Source organism: Sminthopsis crassicaudata, chromosome 3 (assembly GCF_048593235.1).
Source record: "Sminthopsis crassicaudata isolate SCR6 chromosome 3, ASM4859323v1, whole genome shotgun sequence".
Taxonomy (NCBI): domain Eukaryota; kingdom Metazoa; phylum Chordata; class Mammalia; order Dasyuromorphia; family Dasyuridae; genus Sminthopsis; species Sminthopsis crassicaudata.
The window spans coordinates 560,025,405-560,049,027 of NC_133619.1; the positions used below are offsets into that span (position 1 = coordinate 560,025,405).

General features: G+C 35.0%; 1 protein-coding gene across 1 annotated transcript in view; it reads left to right on the forward strand.

Annotated features, from left to right (window-relative positions):
* The first annotated feature begins 16,957 nt into the window (after positions 1 to 16,957).
* The window catches only part of TYR (tyrosinase), a 196,172-nt gene continuing 189,506 nt past the window's right edge, over positions 16,958 to 23,623 (forward strand). The window contains exon 1 of the mRNA XM_074304690.1: positions 16,958 to 17,844. Within this exon, the coding sequence (XP_074160791.1) occupies positions 17,026 to 17,844 (819 nt within the window). The 5' untranslated portion in view covers positions 16,958 to 17,025. The remainder of the gene's footprint in view (positions 17,845 to 23,623) is intronic.

The window sequence follows — 23,623 nt, forward strand, 5'->3', positions numbered from 1 at the left end:
CTCTCTAAACTTCTATGTATTCAGCCTGCTGCTCATTTCTTACAGAGCAATAATATTCCATAACATTCATATACCATAATTTACCCAACCATTCTCCAATTGATGGACATCCATTCATTTTCCAGTTTCTAGCCACTACAAAAAGAGCTGCCATAAAGATGTTGGCACATACAGGTCCCTTTCTCCTCTTTAGTATTTCTTTGGGATATAAACCCAGTAGTAGTACTACTGGATCAAAGGGTATGCACACTTTGATAACTTTTTTGGGCATAGTTCCAAATTGCTCTCCAGAATGGTGGATTCTTTAACAACTCCACCAACAATGCATTAGTGTCCCAGTTTTCCCATATTCCATCCAACATTCATCATTATTTGTTCCTGTCATCTTAAGCCAATCTGACAGGTATGTAATGGTATCTCAGAGTTGTCTTAATTTGCATTTCTCTGATCAATACAAATTTGGAAGTCTCTTTCAAATGAGTGGATATAGTTTCAATTTCATCATCTGAAAATTGTCTGTTCATATCCTGTTAGGATTACTAGGTGAGAACTCAGGTTGTCTGGACAATGACAAGGTGAGAATTCAGGTTGTCTGGACAATTACAAGGTGAGAACTCAGGTTGACTTGATAGTTCTCTGGCTCAGATTCTAAGAGGAGCAAGCTCATTGGTTGGAGTACTTCTTCCTAGAAGCTCTTGCATTATCCCACGCCCATTCTCTGGGAGGATAAAAGAGGCAACATTGGGCCTGGACAAGCACTCTGGACTGGGGAAGGACAAGAGCTGGAGGAGATCCAGAGCCAGGATTCAGGAAGAAGAAGAGGCTGGCTGGAGGCTCCAGAAGCCTCCTAAGAAACCTGCTCATAGAGGAAAAGATTATACAGAAAAGAAACCTCCTCCCAGAGAAGGATTACAACTAAGAGACTATCAGAACATTACAAACCTCAACTTCCTCAATTATATAAAAAAGGAGGAAATTGGACTCAATGGCCAAAGTCTCTTTTAGCTTCAAAGTACTTCAAAATCCTTTCAGCTTGCTCCTTTTAGAATCTGAGCCAGAGAACTATCAAGTCAACCTGAGTTCTCACCTTGGAATTGTCCAGACAATCTTAATTCTCACCTTGTCATTGTCCAGACAACCTGAGTTCTCACCTAGTAATCCTAACAATATCCTTTGACCATTTATCAATTGGAGAATGGTTTGATTTCTTATAAATTAGGGTCAGTTCTCTATATATTTTGGAAATGAGACCTTTGTCAGAACCTTTGCTTTTAAAAATATTTTCCCAATTTTTTACTTCCCTTCTAATCTTGTTTGCATTAGTTTTCTTTGTACAAAAGCTTTTTAATTTGATGCAATCAAAATCTTCAATTTTGTGATCAATAATACTCTCTAGTTCTCCTTTGGTCATAAATTCCTTCCTCCTCCACAGGTCTGAGAGGTAGACTATCCTCTGTTCCTCTAATTTATTTATGATCTCATTCTTTATGCCTAAATCATGGACCCATCTTGATCTTATCTTGGTATATAGTGTTAAGTGTGGGTCCATATCTAATTTTTGCCATACTAATTTCCAGTTTTCCCAAAAGATTTTTTCAAATAATGAATTCTTATCCCAAATGTTGGTATCTTTGGGTTTATCAAACACTAGATTGCTATAGTTGTACCCTATTTTGTCCTGTGTACCTAATCTGTCCCACTGATCGATTAGTCTATTTCTTAGCCAATACCAAATGGTGTTGGTGACTGCTACTTTATAATATAGCTTTAGATCAAGCACACCTAGACCACCTTCATCTGACTTTTTTTTCATTAATTCCCTTGAAATTCTCAACCTTTTATTCTTCCATATGAATTTTGTTGTTATTTTTTCTAGGCCATTAAAATAGTTTCTTGGGAGTCTGATTGGTATAGCACTAAATAAATAGATTAGTTTGGGGAGTATTGTTATCTTTATTATATTTGCTCGGCCTATCCACAAGCACTGAATGTCTTTCCAATTATTTAAATCTGTCTTTATTTTTGTGGCAAGTGTTTTGTAATTTTGCTCATATAATTCCTGATTTTTCTTTGGTAGATGGATTATCAAATATTTTATACTCTTGACATTTGTTTTGAATGGAATTTCTCTTTGTATCTCTTGCTGTTGCATTTTGTTGGTGATGTATAAAAATGCTGAGGATTTATGTGGATTTATTTTATATCCAGCAACTCTGCTAAAGTTTTGAATTATTTCTAATAACTTTTTATTAGAATCTCTGGGGTTCTCTACGTATACCATTGTATCATCTGCAAAGTGACAGTTTTATTTCGTCATTACTACTCTTATTCTTTTAATCTCTTTCTCGACTCTTATTGGTGAGGCTAGCATTTCTAATACAATATTGAATAGTAATAGTGATAGTGGGCAACCTTGTTTCACTCCTGATCTTACTGGGAAAGGTTCCAGTTTATCTCCATTATATATTATGCTTACTGATGGTATTAAATATATGCTCCTGACTATTTTAAGGAATAGTCCATGTATTCCTATACTCTCAAGTGGTTTTAGTAGGAATGGATGTTTGGATTTTATCAAATGCTTTTTCTGCATCTATTGAGATGGTCATATGGTTTTTATTAATTTGTTTGTTAATATGGTCAATTATTCTAATAGTTTTCCTAATATTAAACCAGCCCTGCATTCCTGGTATAAGTCCTACTTGATGTATTATCCTGGGGATGATTTTCTGAAGTCTTTTTGCTAATATCTTATTTAAGATTTTAGTATCAATATTCATTAAGGAGATTGTTCTATAGTTTTCTTTCTCCATTTTCAACCTGCCTGGTTTAGGTATCAGTACCATGTCTGTGTCATAAAAGGAGTTTGGTAGTACTCCTTTAGCCCCTATTTTTTTTCAAATAGTTTATATAACATTGGGGCTAATTGTTCTTTAATGTTGTATGAAGATATATTCTGATGGAAGTGGATATCTTCAATATAAAGAAGATCCAACTCACTTCCAGTTGATCAATGATGGACAGAAACAACTACACCCAGAGAAGGAACACTGGGAAGTGAATGTAAATTGTTAGCACTACTGTCTATCTACCCAGGTTACTTATACCTTCGGAAGCTAATACTTAATGTGCAACAAGAAAATGGTATTTACACACATATATTGTATCTGGGTTATATTGTAACACATGTAAAATATATGGGATTGCCTGTCATCAAGGGGAGGGAGTAGAGGGAGGGAGGGGATAATTTGGAAAAATGAATACAAGGGATAATGTTATATAAAAAAATTACTCATGCATATATAATGTAAAAAAAAATTTATAAATAAAATTTAAAAAAAAATGTTTGGTAGAATTCACATGTAAATCCATCTGGTCCAGGGGATTTTTACCTGGGGAGTTGATTAATAGCTTGTTCTATTTCTTTTTCTGAAATGGGACTCTTTAAGCAATTTGCCTTCTCCTCTATTAATCTAGGAAGCCTATATTTTTGGAGGTAGTCATCCATTTCACTTAAGTTATCAAATTTATTGGCATAAAGTTGGGTAAAGTAACTCATTATTTCTCTAATTTCCTCTTCATTGGTGGAAAGATCCCCCTTTTCATTTGTAAGACTAACAATTTGATTTTCCTCTTTCCTTTTTCTGATCAGATTTAGCAAAGTTGTATCTATTTTATTGTTTTTTTTTTTCATAAAACCAACTCTTAGTTTTATTTATTAATTCAATAGTTATTTTACTTTCAATATTATTGATTTATCCTTTTAATTTTAGAATTTCAAGTTTAGTTTTTGGTTGGGAGTTTTTAATTTGGTCTTTTTCTAGCTTTTTAAGTTGCAGGCCCAATTCATTAATCTTCTATTTCTCTATTTTATTCTAGTAAGCCTCTAAAGATATAAAATTTCCCCTCATTACTGCTTTAGCTGCATCCCACAGATTTTGGTATGATGTCTCATCTTTATCATTATCTTGAGTGAAATTATTAATTGTTTCTATAATTTGCTGTTTCACCCAGTCATTCTTTAAGAGGAGATTATTTAGTTTCCAATTACTTTTTGGTCTATTTACCCCTAATTTCTTATTGAATGTAGTTTTTATTGCATTATGATCTGAGAAGAAGGCATTTACTATTTCTGCCTTCCTGCATTTAATTTTGAGATCTTTATGTCCCAATATATGTTCAATTATTGTATAGGTTCCATGAACTGCTGAGAAGAAAGTTAGATGCTATGCCACTTGGTGCATATATATTTAGTATTGATATTGCTTCATTGTTTATGCTACCCTTTAGCAAGATATAGTTTCCTTCCTTATCTCTTTGAATTAGATCAATTTCTGCTTTTGCTTGATTTGAGATAAGGATGGCTCCCTCTGCTTTTTTGGCTTCACCTGAGGCATAATAGATTCTGCTCCAATCTTTTACCTTTACTCTGTATGTATCTCCCTGTTTTAAGTGTGTTTCCTGAAAACAACATATTGTAGGGTTCTGACTTTTGATAGTTCTTTTTACCTTTTTATGCTTCTCTTCAGTCTTGTGGATGTAGATCAAATTTTTTGTTTAAGTCTGGTTTTTTTTCTTAGAAACAAATGGAATTCCTCTCTTTCATTAAATGACCATCTTCTTCCATGGAAAATGATGCTAAACTTAGCTGGGTAGTTTATTCTTGGTTGCAATCCTTGTTCTTTTGCCTTTCAGAATATCAGGTTCCAGGTAATTCAATCCTTTAACGTGGAGGCAGCCAGATCTTGCATGACCCTTATTGTGGCACCTTGATATTTGAATTGTTTTTTCCTAGCTGCTTGCAGTATTTTTCCTTAGTTTGGTAGTTCAGCAGCTTAGCCACAATGTTCTGTGGAGTTCTTTTTTTAGAGTCTTTTTCAGAAGGTGTTCAATGAAGTCTTTCAACACCTATTTTCTTTTCTGTTTCTATTATCTCTGGACAGTTCTCTTTGATGATTTCCTGTATAATAGAATCTAGGCTCTTTTTTTCATCATGATTTTTGGGAAGTCCAATGATCCTCATATTATCTCTCCTAGATCTATTTTCTAGGTCTATAGATTTTCCCAGTAAATATTTGAAGTTATTCTCCAGCTTTTCATTTTTTTTTTTTATTTTGTTTTGTTTGATTCTTGGTTTCTCAATGAATCATTCATTTCTATTTGTTCAGTCTTGATTTTTAATGAGTTATTTTCTTCATTCACATTTTTTAGTTCTTTTTGCATATGTCCAATTGAATTTTTAAATGAATTATTTTGCTTTTTCCAAATCACAAATCCTACTTGTGGGAATTTTTTAACCTTTTCTAATTCACAAATTTTGTTTCCCTGCACCTCTTGTGAATTCTTTATTTTTTCCAACTCAAATTTCAGGACATTGCTTTTCTCTATCATGGCTTCTCTTTCCTTTCCCCATTTTTCTTCAAACTCTTTAACTTTTTAATAGTCTCTTCTAGGAGAGAGTTATGTGATGGGGGGGGGGGGGCAGATATCATTCCCCTTTAGGGTGTTATCTGGAGATTCTCTGTTGTTAGCCTCCTCGGGGTTGGATACTTGCTCTTTCTCTATAGCGAAGGTGTCAATTGTTCTCTTCAGTTTCTCACTCATTGTTAACACTTTGGTTGGGGGTGGGGGATGCAATAACCCTGTGATTGGGCTAAGAGAAAGCTCTGGGAGAGAGTTCCCTTCCCCCCTCCCCAGAAATTCCTCAGAGGTGATTGGCAACGCTGCACTGCGAGGAGTGCCCAGTGAAGAATCTTGCTAGGGGCTGAACAGTAAAAGCATCACAAACCCCAGCCAAAGCATCCTGTGGGGCCATTGATATTAGCAGCTGACTCGAAAAGCCCCTGCGCTCAAACTGGAAGTGTCTGCCAGGAAACCACAGTCCCTGCTATGGAGGTTATGCTGTTCTGGGAATTCTGCTGCTGTTGGAGTTTCACTGCTGCCAGAATTCCACTGCCTCAGGCTGAGCCCTGCACTATGTGGATTAGAGGCTGCCCTGGGCTGTGTCCCCTACTGTTCAAGTTCTTAACTGCCCCAAGGAAAAACCCCAGACAGCAGAAGGTAGATAGTGATCAGCAGAGCTGAGATCGGTGTTAGGTTACATCCAGATTGGAGTGGTTCTAGGATCCTGCTTTATATTTTAAAATGGCTTGATTTCTTTTCTGATCTGCTGTTTTATAAGCAGAACAGAGCTATCAGCCTGTGCCAGATTTCTTTATCTCAGTGGCTTCTTTGATCCCAGAGTTCTACCCCCCATTTGGCATAGTGTGCTAGCACCTAACCCTGTCTGTGCTGATCTTTTTTTTTTCCTCCCCTCAGAACCAACCTTTTCTGTTGACATTCTAGATTCTCTTCAGCTGGTAAGTTGTGCTTCTAATCCTTGTGGTTTTTATCAGTCCAGCATTATTTTTGAGGCTGATTTAAGTAGTTGGTATTGAGGGAAGAAGGGAGCTTACAAATTCAAGTGTATTTTCTCCACCATCCAAGCAGAGCAGGCAAAAAGAAGATTTTTATATATATATTAAGGAGGTATAGTCAAGATAACACAAATTTTATCATCTTCTATAACAAAGGAATTGAAGACTTGGAATATGATATTCCATAAGGCAAAGGAGGTAGGATTACATCAAATTGTACACAATATAATTGAATATAATCCTTCAAAAAGAAAATAGATATTTAATGAAATAGAAGACTTTCAAGGATCACTGACTAAAAGACCAGAGCTGAATAGAAAATTTGACATTCAAACATCAAAAGCATGAGAAACAATCTAGTTTCCTTGCCTGGGGCCCTGGGCTAGTTTTCTTGAGGTCTTCTGGAATGTATTTTGGTTTCTGTGGGGGAGGTAGGAGGACAGATCCCTGTCTTGAAGTCTGTCTCAGTCCCAGAGCTTGTGCTCCAGCCTCCAGCTCTCTGTCTGCCCCTGAGCCCCCCACCCCATCCTGAGTCTGTCTCCGAGCCCTTCTGAGTCTGTCTCTGGATCAGACAGGCCTTGGTATCAGTGGAGAAATGAAGGAGAACAGGCCTGCCACCAGTGGTGTGAGATAGAATGAATGAATCTGGCTGAGTTTGTCCCAGCTTATATGCTCTAATACACTTGAATCCATTCATCATACTGAGTATCAGCCATCATTATATCACTAAGGAACCATTATTTGTTGTAAGATTAAATCAATCATACTGAACTAGAGAACTATTAATCACCATACTAAACTAAACTATTGTCTTATCAATTCCACTTAGTTAACACCTTGTAAGAATCCTTGCTTCAAGTACAGAGCTCTGGCCCATAATATCTCCCACTTTCTTTTGTTTTAGAGCATAGTTGGTCATTTCTCAGGGAGGTGAGAACCCCAAATAAGAGGTGATCATGCCCCTCCTGACTTCTTGGAAAAGGAGGGGTGAAACACCAAAAAAAAGGAGATGATCATACCCTCCCTGACGTCTCACAAAGGAAGATGAAAACACCAAAGGGAAATGGGGACTCAAACTAGATTAGCGGGTTTCTTAAGGAACTAACTTGAAACAGGTATGCATAAGTCAATCAACATGGGAATTATTACATAAGCACATACTAACACAGGCTAGTATTGATGTAACAAACAACATGAATCAATAAGAGGAATTACACATGTCCATAAGTCCTAGAAATAGTCCAAAACCAATCTATTGTCCATTACTTCATATGTCAAGGAATCCAATGATTCCTGCTGCTTTTGAAGTTCTATAACAGTTTTATTATTAGTCATGCTCTTTCAGTGTCAGATGTTTCTTAGGTTTTCTCCTTTGGTTTGAGATTTTTCTCTTTTTTCTATCTCTCTCCTATGAACAAGGCAAATATGGCTTGTTGGCACCCATCTGATTCCTTCTCTATCCCTAGAGATACAAGCAAACACTCTCCCCCAAGTAGTTAACAATCTGGTCCTTTCCATGTACCACTTTCTGGGTCTCTCCACATTACCTAGTGATTATCTAAAGATAGTGGAGCTGCTCATACTGTGTACTACCCTTATGATGAGTTATAAAACCTGTTTGCTGGAGCCAGTGCATCTTTATCGAAAATTAAAAAATTAATGGTATGGAGAGCTAGGTTTAGAAGTTCCTTAAAGTTACCTGTGGCTCCCCCATTCTTTTGTTTTTGGAGGAGTGTCTTAATGTCTCTGTTTCTCCTCTCTACTATTGCCTGTCCTTGAGGATTAAAAGGTATGCCAGTGGTGTGTGAAATCTGACACTGTGCAAAAAAGTGTGCAAAATGTTTAGAGCTACATGCAGGTCCATTATCTGTTTTTATTGCTTATAGCACACCCATAATTGTAAATGCTTGTATAAGGAATTCAATGACCACTTGGGCTGTCTCTTTTGTTGCTGGTATTGCAAAAGTAAATCCTGAAAAGGTGTCCACTACAACATGGATAAAAGACAGATGACCAAAATATTTATAATGGGTCACATCCATTTATCAAATTTCATTGGGTCTCAAACCACAAGAGTTCTTTCCTGGAGGAAGCATAGGAGTGTGGAAATAAAGACAAGCTGTACAAGCTTTTACTATGCTCCTAGTGTCCTCTTTTGTTATCCCAAATTGTAAACATAAAGTTCAAGCAGCCTGATGATATTTAGAATGAGATTCTTGGGCTACCTGAAATAAAGGAATATTAGTCAAGATGGTTAGAAGTCTATCTGCCTTTGAATTTCCATCAAAAATAGGACCTAGGAGTTGACCATGAGAGTGGACATGCAACTTGGATGCTTTCTCACTTGCTCTTGAAGTTCCTTAAAGAGCTGATATATATTAGAAACTACAAATTTTATTTGACTATGGCCATTCTTTGTACCATACCTATGGAATAGGCTGAATCAGATATTATATTTACATCTCCTAAATAGGTAAGAGCTAGAATGATTGCATACAATTCATTCTGCTGAGTGAACTGAAAAGTTCTGACTAATCTCTTTTATTTTTAAATCATGAGAGTATACAGCACAAATATTATGTTTGGATGCATATGTAAAGATAATTGGTCCTTTAAGAGGAACCTTAGAGACCTTTTCTTCAAAAATCCATTGCCAATTATGTAATATCTAGGTTATCTTTAATGGGCACCTGTGTGTAAAATTTTGAGCTGTAGCCAACAAAATTTGCCACTCTGGGATGGTTTCACAGCATACATTAATTTGTGCATTAGTATAAAAGGTGTATATCTTGTCAGGTCTTATCCCAGGTAATTGTACTGCTTGTTAAATCGTCTTTAATAAAATTCTAGTCACAAGCACTGGAGAAGGAGTAAGGCTTTGTTCTGGTTGTACTGGGAGATTCACCCACTCTATCACACTGTCTTTAATTTAAATTTAATTTATATCTCTATACAGCTTTAATTTCCAGATCAAAATGAGTGTATCTTCTCCTTTCTTGACCTGAAGAGTCAAATTGTTGAATAATAGGGTATGCTTCTATTAAATCATATATATCCTGTCCTTCTTTTTTAATTTTATCTAGTGTTTTTTGTAATCTTGCCATAGGTTGCTTCATTGGTGGTGCTGATTGTGTCATTGCCCCCTGCTTCTCCCTCTATCCATGAAGGGTTAATTGAGGGGGATTAGGTCAGGGGATAAGGAATGCTCTAATGGCTCCTGCTGTGAAGTACCACACTCCTTAATTTCTTCAGAATTGTACTTAACTCCTTTTTTATCTAATTCTTCATGCTTTTCACATAGTTTGTCAGTATCCTCCCCTTCCTGCATTTTCTTCTTTTTCCTCATTCTATAACTTATGTAATTTCCTAAAGCCAATTGTATTAAGTTATATGTATAGAATTTTTCTTTAGGAATTGAATCAGGACCATTATCATTATAATATTCACTTAATTGCTCTCCTACTAGTTTCCACCTGTAGGGCTCTAATTCTTCCTTTGAGAACCAAGGAGACAAGTACTGTAATATTTCTAAAAGTCCAATGATCTGCTCCCAAGTTACAATCAAACCTTGGTTTTTTATCAATCTAACCATGCTTTCTACACATTTTCCTTGTGGTGGAGAAGTCTCCTTTCTAAACATTTCAGCTGAAACACTAGTTTAACCCTTAACAAAGTTTCCTTCTTGTCTATTTTTGTACTTACCTTAATTTCTGGGTCATGGAGACTTTTTCACTAAACTCAGGAATGTAGACTTTTCCACTGAACTCAGGATCATGTCCGTCTGGACTTAAATCCTTAGTCACACATTCAGATGCCAAAATATAGTGCTCTGGTTGGTGTTCTGCAAGTCTCTGGACCAGTGTTAATTTCAGCAGGGTAATCACCAGAAGAATAGCCAGGTATTAAAGTCCAAATTCCTTATTATCTCCTTCAAAGTTTAGTTTCCTTGCCTGGGGCCTGGGTTAGTTTTCTTGGAGGCCTTCCAGAGTCTTGGTTTCAGTGGAAAAGCAAAAAAGGAAAGCCACCATGATGGTGTGAGATGGAATGAATCGATCTGGTTGCGTTTGTCCCAGCTTATATGCTCTATTACAGTTAAATCCCTTCATCATACTGAGTATAAACCAATTTGTTATGAGATTATTTGTTGTAAGATTAAATCAATCATACTGAACTAGAGAAGTATTAATCACTATGCTAATCTAGATAACCATTATCTTTATTCCATTATCATTATTCCACATAGTTAGCACCAAGTCAGAATCCTTGTTTCAAGTACAGAGTCCTGGTCCATAGCAGATGAGAAAGAGGGATGAACTTAGAGAAGGGGGAAGGGAGAGGTAGTATGGGGTTAGTTATTTATACAAAATAGGCACATAAGGAAGAATCAAATTCATAAAAATACAACTCATCCATCAATTGATAATTGATCAAAAGATATAAGCAGAATTTTCAGAACCATAAATGAAAGGTAGCTAGTCATATAAAATGTTCTAAATCACTACTGATTAAAAAATTCAGATACAACAGTGCTAAGATATCATCTCACACTCATCAACTTGGCTAATGTGACAAGAAAAAATTACTAATATTGGAGGGTGAGAAAATTGGGACATTTACATATTGTTAGTGGAGTTGTTAACTAACCCAACTATTCTGGAGAATGATTTGTAATTATTTGCAAAAAGCTGTAAAACTGGTTATACCTTTTGAACCATCAAATAACATTTTAAGATCTATCTCCCTCCAAAAAAACCCAACAAAAAACAAAAAGAAAAAAAGGCATATATCTACAAAAATATGTATAGCAGTTTTTTGTTTTGTTTTGTTTTGTTTTTTTATGATGACAAATCCAGAAAATGAGGACAAGCTATCAGTTGGGGAATAGCTGAGTAAACTGTGGTATATGATTTTTAAAAATACTATTCTTCTTTAAGAAATAATGAGCAATATGCTTTTAGAAAAAAATAAGACATGCATAAATTGATATAAAGTGAATTGAAAATCTGTGACAGAACAGTGTGCAAGTAAAACAATATTGTATGATGATCAACTAATGATATAGCTATTCTCTTCTATAGTGATCTAAGACAATTTAAAGGAATCCTGATGAAAAATATTACATATCTCTAGATAAAGAACTGATTAAGTCTTAATACAGATTGAAAAATGATTTTTTTAACATTTTGTTTTTTCTGTTTCTGATTTGTATTTTCTTTTACAACATGATTATGGATATGGAATATAGAAATATGTTTTGCATGACTGTATGTGTGTAACATACATAAAATTGCTTGTTTTATCAATGATGGGAGAGGGAGAAATGGAGCATGGGAAATAATTTGAATTTTATCTTCTTTCAGCTCAAGGTGATATGTCTATTTTATTTAAGACATGACTATGAATCTATCATGACAGGCAATAAATCATCTGGAAATGCTTCTGGTATTTGGTAAAGTACCAAATAGATGTTTTACCAAATTGATGATAAGGATTTTTTTATTATTTCATGTCAATAGTATAAGCACTTACTCCTTTATCTGAGCTATATTCTAATATCCAAGAGATTCCCATTATCTGATTTCAGAGCATTAAAATTGGAACACTGATGATACTGACATGGAGTTTTTTTCATATTTTGAAAAGAAAATTAGATTGATTTTCAAAACAGGAAGCATGTATAAAATATTATAGTCATTGGCAATCTTATAAATATTTGACCCTCCTTTATCCTGCCTGGATCTTTCTGAAATATTCAAGTTAAATTGAGCAGTGTTTTTCCTACCTTCAGTCAGGAAATTGTTGCCAGCAAAGTATTAAAGATTTACTCTATCCACACCAAATTTTTGTTCTAAAACTTCATTTTGGCATTTATTGATGCTATACAGACCTACTTCATAAATTACTAAAAACCTAAGACCACTTCCCAAAGTGAATATAGGAAATATTTTCCATCCTTCACATGTCCTTAATCTTTCTCTTCCTTAATTACTGGGGTCAAAGACACTTCTGGTGGGATTACTTTTTTCTCAAATCCCAATTCCCACATATCGTTGTCTATTCCTTCCTTCTTGTATCAATTGAATAGTTTCAAAATTATTGATATATATTGAATGAATAAAATACAAGAAAATTGCTGCTAGTAGCTTATATTTTCATTTTATACTTAACTATAATATTCCATAAAAGTGGAGCAAGGAACATTGCCCAGATACTCACTACTCTTGAAAATATCTGCTGATGGAAGAAAAGGAAATTGCCTTCTTTTGTAGGGGATCACAGTGAGCAATGAGATGGTGAATTAAAAATATAAAATCTTTCTTTCACAATAGATGTGAAATGAGGTAGTGGTCAGTTGGTGAATAAGCCTCACTAACCACCTACTCTGTACTATATACTGTGCTAAATGTTAGAAATAAAAAAAAAAAAAAGGTTAAAAGATAGTCCCTACTCTCAAGGAGTTCACAGTTTAATGGGGAAGACAATATGCATAATTATATAAAAACAATCTATATACAGGATAATGAGCAATCTCATACACATAATACATACACATAAAGTATATATGTACATTATACATATATATACATATAGTTAAGTACAATATGGTGCATAATATAGATTAAAGGCATAGAAAACTAATTAAGTGACTGCTGAAGCAGTCTATGTGTGAGATAATGGGGATGAACTAGGAGAAGGGGGAAGGGAAAGGTAGTATGGGGTAAGTTATTTATGTAACATAGGCACATAAGGAAGAATCAAATTCATAAAAATGCAACTCATTCACAATATGGAGTAGATTTCAATGTCCTGTATCTTGGATGTAATGCTTGGAGATCTGGCATAAGGAAAATACTTAATCTGCCCTTAGGAGCTGGTCAAATACTGTTGGACATATGGAGCACCTTCTGTAGGACCTCTAACTCTATGCTAATAATTTCAAACCAATAATTAATGAATTGGTGATCCACATTTGAAGTAAAGGTTTTGATCCCTTCAAACAGAAAGAAACTTCTTGTTTTATTTAAACTATCATTCTCTTCCATTGATACATCTATATAATAACTTCTCTTTCATTCCTTGCCATTTTTCAATTTTGTATTATAGTTATTTTATTAAAGGAATCTTATGTTCAATCTAATAGATTGTAAACTGTTTAGGAACATATATACTATTCTAGCATATCTCAATAATTCCTCTGGACCTTACTTAGTACATGAATTTTGCAGGTGGCCACATTTTTAAGCAAATTAATTACATAGTGACTTAGTGTCAGCTAGTAGTAGAATAGATTGATTTGGCACTGTTCACTTATTAGTAAATAGTAAAGAAAGAGTATGAACTCAGATTCTCTGAGAGAGGTCCTAAGAGTCATATTCTTTTAAGCCTGTTTTTTGAATATGAAATGAAAATAAAAATATGTTAAGAAGCAATAACAGCAACTCAGGTGACATTGTGAAGGCTTTTTTATGTTATTTCACCTTTGATCCAAATATCATTAGAAAGCTAGATAGGTGGGCAACTGTTGGGATGAATTCTTAATTAAAGGGAAGATGAGAAATTGAGTTCTATCCCTAATAAATGAAATGGAATTACAAAAAGCAGCATGTGGCTCTAAGTAATATAAACCCGAGACCCTCAGGGAATAGAAATCTTGTGATAATCTTTTTGCAGTTCTCAAATGGGGGAGGAAAAAAAGATTAAGCCTCCTCGTGTTCTTTAGAGAAACCTTGTGACAACTTCCTGATCCCAGCCAGAGGCAGCATTTCTACTTTAATGGTCTTTCCCCCCACCTTCATACTTAAAAAAAAAAAAAAAATCTATTATCCAGTCATAGCAGCTTCCAAGATCCACTGACTTTTCAGCCCCTGTTTCTGTCATAATGCAGTCTGCACCTTAAGGCAGCTGAAGCGGATTAGAAACTTCAAGTTTCTCAAAGGCAAAATTTAAAAAAAAAAGTGTCATAGTGAGCCATCCTAGAAAAGATCCACCATCAGAGAAAAAGCAGAAGAACCCCAATCAGATGACCTTTTCAGATTCAAAGTTTTGCTAAAACTCTTTACACACACACACACACACACACACACACACACACACACACACACACACCCCAAACATATAAACTCATGAAATAGACTAAGTGTACAGCAAGAACTATATTTCACTTCTTAAGGTATGTTTTGTCTTTTTTTGTGTTTAATAAACAAACTGTATTAAATAAAATGTCTCTTTAAGGATGAAAGTCAGAACTAAGTTGATATTTAAGCATGAAAGCTCTCTAATCTTCAGATTCAAGTTTCTTCTACTTCTAAATTCTAATGTTTCTTCTACTTCTAAATTCCATTTTGAGCAACTGAATTGGTTCTTCAATTTACTTTGTCAGTGAAAGGGATATTTTTCTATGCAATCAGAGTTTTTCCTTTGGAATTCTTTAAGTTCAGGAGGACAGAAGACCTCAGAGTGAAGAAATGGATCAGAGCAGAAAAAGAAGTGTGTTTCTGAGAAATTTACTTTGTTCACTGTTCATTTTTTTCCTTTAGCATCACATATTCCTAAATTCTCAGTGGTTTCTCACAGCCTACAGGATAATGTCTAAACTTCTTAATCTGGAAGTTAAAGCCAAACATACACACACACACACACACACACACACACACACACACATATATGCATAAGAATATTCCATAATAATTGCTCCTTCCTCTGAACTGCTCTGGTATCAATTTTCTTTATCATTCATGTATTTCTTTATAAATTCTTACATAAAATATATATTTAATTATATATATATATTTTATATATAATTTGCTTTTATCATTCATGTATTTCTAGAGAGTAGGCTTTCTTAAACTTTTTCTACTCACAAACCATTTTGTCCAAAACTTTTTTATGCAATCCCAGAATATAGATATACAACATCTACTGATAATAAATCATAATTTTGAGTTCCCTTCATCCCTATATGAAGTTGCAACCTACAATTTAAGATGTTTTTATATAGATTACCATTTTCCCTTCCTCCCTCCCCCTCTCCTTTCTTTCTTCCCTCCCTTCCTCCCTTCCTCCCTCCATCTCTCTGTCTTTCTGTCTCTATCTCTCTCTGTCTGTCTCTGTCTCTGTTTCTCTATGTCTCTGTGTGTGTGTGTGTGTCTCTCTGTGTCATTTACCTTTTTAGACATGTAATTTAATCATTATTAAAAACCTTAGTGTGGAAACTTCATGGACTATCTATAGTAAGGAACCTGAGAGTTTTCTGGGAGAACTGAGAAGATAAGTGATTTTCCCATGTTCACACAAATTTATGGGTTAGAAGCAAAATCTGAATAAATACTTTTTCTTTCTCCTCTATCTCTTATGCCAGTATACTTCTCAGATTGTCTTACATTAATTTTTTTTTTTTTTTTTTGCTTGGGGAAGGCCAAGTAACTCAGTGAAAAGATTGTTGGACTTCAAGTCAAGAAACCCAGAGTTTAAGGCTTGTATTTGACATATGCTAGCAATATGAACGTGAACAAATGACTTAATCTGTCAGTATTCCCAAGCAAATGTCTATAAGACCTATTTAACAAATTGTAGGCAGCTTTTAATATTCCTTAGAATGAGAAATTCCATCAGTGAAAACACAAAAGCTTGACTAAAGCATATCTTGTCTCCCTTACTCAATTGTGTGTGTCTTGAGGACTGGTGATCATGGATTATATATCTGCAATCCTTTAAAATGCTGGCACATAGTAGGTACACATTAAATCCTGACTGATGAAGCAATACGATATGTTATCTTATATTTTAAAATAAATCAGTATGATATATTTTTAAATAAATCTTATCCAAACTTTCCTAGTTTTAAGGAATAAGTTGATTTAGGGTTTTTTATTTTACTTCATTGAGGTTATAATCTAACCTGAATTTTGATTTGTAGACTAAATTCTGATTCAAATTCTCCCCATGATTTAGTACAGTGCCTGGCATATAGTAGGTGTCTAATACATGCAAGCTCATTGTTTAGACTGTCTAGAGAGTAAAACAGCAGACAGTCTTCAAATCCTCTTTCAGTATATAATTATATAGCAACCCGGATGTAGAGTTTGAAGACTCTAGGTGCCAAACATTTCAGCCTTCTCACTTTACATAAGATAAAGCCAAGGTCTAAAAAAGTGAATGACCAATGAGAAGTGTGAGAGCTAGGAATCTGATTTTTTTTTTTTTTTTTGCCTCTAAATCTTTTTTATTATACCCCATGCCTTCACATATCACATAGCTATCATAAATCTATGATCTTTGACAAATTGACAATTCAATCAATGAAATTACATGATTTAAAAGACCAATCTTAATTCACCATTCATCACAAATTCATCATCAGTCACAAATTCCAAGGATGACTTTTTAGTGAAGAGTGTCACTTAAAAAATTGACTATCCCTATCCAGCAGTCATGTGCTGGGCAGAAGATGAGAATTAAAAAAAAAAGACTGGAAGAGTTTGAAGTTGGAAATGGGAGGAGTTACTATTTAAGTTTTAACCAATGCATGTGATGATTAGAGATTAACAGGGAGTTGGAAAGGAAGGCAATTAGTCAGCTAAGAAGGAATTTGTGGAAGACCTGGGGAAGAATGCATCTAGTACCTCTATATTATTTGCTGTGGATTTTTCAGGGTTCTTTGGGGCAGTTTCCCAGAGCCTGTGTTTCTTCCAAGAATCTGTTAGAGAAGGAATGTTGCCCAATATGGAGTGGGGATGGCTCTTCCTGTGGCCAGCTGTCAGGTCGAGGGTCCTGCCAGGACATTCGCCTTTCCAGGGCACCACAGGGACCACAGTTCCCTTTCTTCAGGGTGGACGACCGGGAAGAATGGCCCACTGTTTTTTACAACCGGACCTGCCAGTGTTCTGGCAACTTTATGGGATTCAACTGTGGTGACTGCAAATTTGGGTTCTTGGGGCCAAACTGCCAAGACAGGAGACTGTTGCTAAGAAGAAGCATCTTTGACTTGAGCACATCTGAGAAGGACAAATTTCTTGCTTATCTCAACTTGGCTAAACATACTATCAATTTAGATTATGTCATACCTACCAGTACTTATGCCCAAATGAACAATGGTTCAACCCCCTTATTTAAGGACATAAACATTTATGATCTCTTTGTCTGGATGCACTATTATGTGTCCCGGGACACACTACTTGGGGGCTCTAGTGTCTGGAAAGACATTGATTTTGCTCATGAAGCTCCAGGTTTCCTTCCTTGGCACAGATACTTCCTCCTTCTCTGGGAAAAAGAGATCCAGAAGCTCACAGGGGATGTGAACTTCACTATTCCCTACTGGGACTGGCGAGATGCTGAGGAATGCACTATTTGCACAGATGAGTATATGGGAGGTCGTCATCCAACAAACCCAAGCAGACTCAGCCCTGCTTCATTCTTTTCTTCATGGAAGGTAAGGAACAATAGGGATAATTGTTCTTATAAAAATAAGATTGCTTCTTATAAAAATATTACTTATACTAATATTAACATGAATGATAAAATAATATATTTTATAGCATTTAAAGCCATGGGATTTTCTTAATTATCTTCCTGGATCCTTAAAAATGTGGAATTATTAATAAAAGTTGTTTTTCTTTTTTTGGCCTAACCTTGAAATGCTTTTGTGTACCAGCATTTTTTCAAGGAAATCTACTAAGGCAAATCACTAAAACTTTTGCAAACCATGGTCATGGAGAAATGCCTTAGACACTGAGAAATTCAACTGCTTTCCCAGGATAACCATAACCAGTGAAAATATTGATTTGATCAACATGTTCAGACTGGGTATGATATGCATACCATAGCATGACAGATGACAATGTGGCCCCAGTAGATTGCTAGATAGAAAGTGAAGCATGGATTGGCCTGAAATGGACTAGATAAAATGTCTAGGTGTGTTTGCAGTCATTGATTGACTCACCACCTAAACCCCAAAGCCCTCAATGAGTGAATTAATTCCCCTAAGGACCAGGGACATAGTTTCTAGAGATATAATTCAAAGGATTGATTTTTTTTTTTTTTTGGTAGAAAAAAGTGGGATAAAGGAAGATTGGAAAGTAAGATGGTCAGGTGGAGAGATTTATAAAATATTTTCCTAACTATAATTTGGAGCTGGTCCTAGAAGTTAAGATTTTGTACATTATACTAATTTTACAGATGAAGTAACTGAGACACACCTATGTAAAATGATTCATGTAATAGTTGCATTGCAGTCTATATTGGAGCAAGGGCTTCTGACATAGAAATGAAATAGATCATTGATTTTACAGTTGAAGGAACATTGTTGTTTGATCATTCAGATGTGTTCAAATTAATATGACTCCATGGAATTTGATGTCTATGGAATCTTGGCAAAGATATTGGAGAGATTTGACATTTCTTTCTCAAGTTCATTTTATAGATGAGAAAACTAAGTTAAATAAGGTTAAATGACTTGCCTAGGGTCATACAGCTACTAGTATCTGAGCCAGATCTTTATGACTCCAGGTTTCATAATTCATCTACTGAACATTGAGCTGCCCAGATTATCTGAGGCTGTCTAATCCAAGCCTTTCATTTTGCAGGTAAGAAAACTAATGTCTCAAGAAATTGTGACTTACTTAAATCCAATTCTCATTATAGTCAGTGAGGTGATAAAATGAACAGGACCTTGGACCTAGAGTCAGTAAGAACTGAGTTTCAGTCTGGTTTCAGACACTTACTAGCTGTGTGAACCTAGGCAAGTTACTTAACCTCAGTCTGCTTCTGTTTTCTCAAATATAAGATGTGAATAATATCATCTGCCTCCCAAATATTTATAAAGTCATAAGCAGAGTTCCTGGAACACAGTAGGTATTTAATAAATGCTTATTTCCTTCTCCCTCCCTCATTCCTTTCAAACAAATTTTTCCCACTATACTATGAGATGACTTCCTCAAAGGTCTTTTTGGGACTATAATAATTTCAAGCTCTCAGCCCTGTGCTTGGCAATTAAAATGTGTGGATGACTTTTCTCTCTCAAGTGCACACATCAATCAAGAGAAAGAGAAGTACGTTCAAGTTTTTACTTGAAAATTGTCCCAAATAATTTTGGTCACATGGCAAATGTCAGCATCTTACCAAGTAAAGTCATTTATGCAAGGAAGAAAAAGCAAAACTGCTCTACATATCTGTGGGGGAAAGTATGTCTTTTATTTAGGCTTCCAGGACTGCTCAAATTATTATGTAAAATATGATGCTTCTTCTTTTGTTCTCTAGTCTTCCTTTATTTCTCCAAATTCTCCATGGTCATAATGAGGTTAAAAGCAGAAACAAACAAAACGTTCTTTTAGCTAACCCCTTTGAGAAAGATTTTGGTATCATGGGACATACATGGGATCTGTAGGCAAAAGTCCTCACTTTCACTCCCCAGTTGACCTTTTATCAACATCCTGACTATAAACAAAGTTCTTATTCCAAACTTTCTATTCTATATTTGTTGGAAATATTGCTTTATCTGCCTCACGATACTGTGGTAGATTTTTTAAAGAGGGGGGATTAGTGCTGTATAAATGTAAGCTATTTTCATTTTGAAAAGAAAAAAACTTGAAAATGATCAGAATCATCTCTAAGCATTATTTTACACATATGGAAACTTCTAATAAACATTAGAGACAATGTGTTACAATGGAAAGAACAGTGGCTCAAAAATCAAAGCACATCAGTATGAGAATGAATGCACTGCTAGGCCCAGACCAAGGAACACCTAAATTAAACTGCCTCAGACACTTACTAGTTGTGTTACCCTGAGCAAATCATTTCATTTAACCTCTGTCTGCCTCGGGTCCCTCAATTGCAAAATTGGAAAAAATAATAACACGTCTCAAAATTCCATGGTGAGGAGCAAATGATATAACACTTAAAGTGATTTGCAAAGTATGTATGAATGCTAGCTTCTGCTTAAAACTATCATTATCATCATAATTCTGATAGTGAAAAGGAAAGAGACCTAGATTGAGATCAAGATACTATTCTACCCCTCAAGTAATTCCTTCTTAGGGACATCCTTCTATCTTGGTTCTATTTTTACTCAAAATTAACTCAGGTCAGCTATCAAAATGGTCTTACACAGACTTCCAAAGACCTGAGAACCTTGTACCTATGATGGTCTCTGGACCTTTTCATACTCAATGAATAATCAAATGTGTTTTCACTGAATAAATAAAGGTTCTCACATACTCAATACTAAATTTAAATTGTTTGGGATGATTTAATTGATTTATTTAATTGAATCCTTAAACCCTTAGCTTTTTATACTTCATAATCTTTAACTCTAATCTTTCATTTTTTTCTGTATAGGAAGAAGACAGATTTATAGCGAATACTTGTATATCAAGTGTATACAATAGTCCTCACCTATGAACAGTTAGACCTTATATAGCTATTAATCATGTCACCCTTAATGTCATGTCTCTATTACATCCTGGAATCTTACCTAGAAATATAAATCAGTAAATTTTATTTGTTTGGCCACTCTGTTCATGGCCTTCCCTTTCTGTTCATACACTTATCTACAAACTCTTAAGGTCATAATTCATATGTAGAGTTCAATTAAATTATTAAATTCATAGGAAAGGTTGGACCATTAATCACATGTAACCTAAGCTACAAATTCCATTAAAATCCTGGATCAAATTTCTCATAAGGCATAAATCCCATTTTTGGCCAGAGTCCATCTTCCCTTTACTTAAGTCTGTCAGACTTATCATGAAAGCAAGAGACAATACTAATATAAAATTAAGTGCCTTATAATTGATCTTTGATTTTCTCATAAAATTACTTTTTTTCTTACTATAATGTTATTTAGAGGCAGCTGGGAAGAACAGTAGTAGATAGAACACCTGGCCTGGAATGAGGAAAACTTAAATTCAAATCTAATCTGCCTCTGGGCAAATCACTTAATCCCTATTGCCTTAGTTTCATTATCTATAAAATGGGGATAATAATATCACTTTTCTTTCTGGGTTATTGTGAGGATCAAATGAGATAATAATCATTGCAAAATACTAAGCACAAAGCCTGGAACATATTAAGCGTTATGTAAATATTAGTTATTATTTTATCAGAATGATGTCACTACAGACTAAAACATTTGGTTGCCTTATGTCCAATTTAATACTGTCACAAAAAAAAAAAAAAGTAGAAAGGCAACCCAGAAACTAGCACTCTCTGTATCAAACATTTTATCTACAAACTCAAAATAATATCTTTGCATGAGAAAAAGAGAAATGTAATCTCTAGGACATTTGAGTTTTATTTCATGTCATGAATGATTTATAGGAGATGGAAGATCTTTTATAAGGCAGTCAATTTCTGGTTGGTTCTATTGCATGCCTCATGCTATAACTGGAAGACAGAAGGACCTGAAGCAGTTACTTTATCATGAGAGAATACTGTGATTCTTATGGTTGTAGTTGCATAGGTGAATAGGAACATGAGTTTACTTTTACAGAATATTCTCAGAAAATATTTCCCTAGTATCTCAGGATTCAGCATTAGTGTCTGCTTGTGCCACTGCCTATTCATGTAAATCTAGCACTGAGACAGGGCATGTGATGTTAAAATGCCCCAGAGGCTAATGCTAAAAAGCTTGTTGGGAAAGTAACTGAAAGTAACTTTCAGTGTCAAAAGGAGAGAAGCATTTCAATCTCCATCTTGTTTCTCTTGGTTTTTGTCTTTTCCTATTTCCTTTTTCTTTTCATGTTCTGATGTCATTTTTCTCCAATTAGTCTTCTTTTGTAGTTATAACTCTCAGGAGGCAAACCAGCTGGTGAAACTACATCAAAAATGCATAATCCTAACAAAGAGCTAAAATCTCCCAATTTAATAAACATTTATTAAGTGCCCATTTTATACTAGGCCTTATGCCAAGTGCTGAGGGTTAAATTTGATAGACAGTCTCCAAGGAGTCAAGACAATGGACAAAGAGGAAGCAGAAAGTGTGGGTAGGAGAAGTTGGGATATCAGGGATCACTCAGCATAAGGACATCTTATTTCTCATAGTTTAAACCAGATAGAGTAGCAGAGGCAAATTGGATGATCTAGAATTCAGTTTCTGTTCTCTATAAAGAAGATATTGGAAAGAGTTTGGTACTCTGTCTTCCAGCATTCCAGTCAAAGGAGAGGCTGAGAGAGATAATGTCAAATAAAAGCTAGCTAATAGCATGGTTATGAGCCTATCTTGAGAGAGGTATCTTTTCCCCTAGATTTGAAATCAGGTGAGCGAAGTGGATACAAAATGGAAATATTTCATATATGTAGAAAATTTATGCTACTTTGTTCATATTGAAATGAATTACAGTCCAATATCAAGTTGCCTCAGATATTAGAAAGAAAAGATAATTCACAAATCATGTTTAGGTTTTTTCAACTCCACTATTCTATCAAGAGCTATGTCTTTAAAGAATACCTACAACTCTGTTGGTAAAGATAATCACATTTTAGGATTCTATTCTTTTTTTTTTTTTTTAATTTTAATTTTTTTTTATTTTTACAAAAAAATTGATGCATAGGTAATTTTCCAGCATTGACAATTACAAAACCTTGTGTTTCAACTTTTCCCCTCCTTCCCCCACCCCTTCCCCCAGATGGCAGGTTAACCAATACATGTTAAATATGTGAAAGTATAAAATAAATAAAATATATGTATACATGTCCAAGCAGTTATTTTGCTGTACAAAAAAGAATCGGATTTTGAAACAATGTACAATCAGCCTGTGAAGGAAATAAAAAATGTAGGCAGACAAAAATATAGGGATTGGGAATTCTATGTAATGGTTCATAGTCAACTCCCAGAGTTCTTTCCCTGGGTGTAGCTGGTTCAGTTCATTACTGCTCTCTTGGAACTGATTTGACTCATCTCATTGGATGGCCTCATCCATCAGAATTGATCATCATATAGTATTGTTGTTGAAGTATATAATGATCTCCTGGTCCTACTCATTTCATTCAGCATCAGTTCATGTAAGTTTCTCCAGGCCTTTTTGAAATCATCCTGTTGGTCACTTCTTACAGAACAATAATATTCCATAATATTCATATACCACAATTTATTCAGCCATTCTCCAATTGATGGCATCCACTCAGTTTCCAGTTTCTGGCCATTATAAAGAGGGCTGCCACAAGTATTCTTGCACATACAGGTCCCTTTCCATTCTTTAAAATCTCTTTGG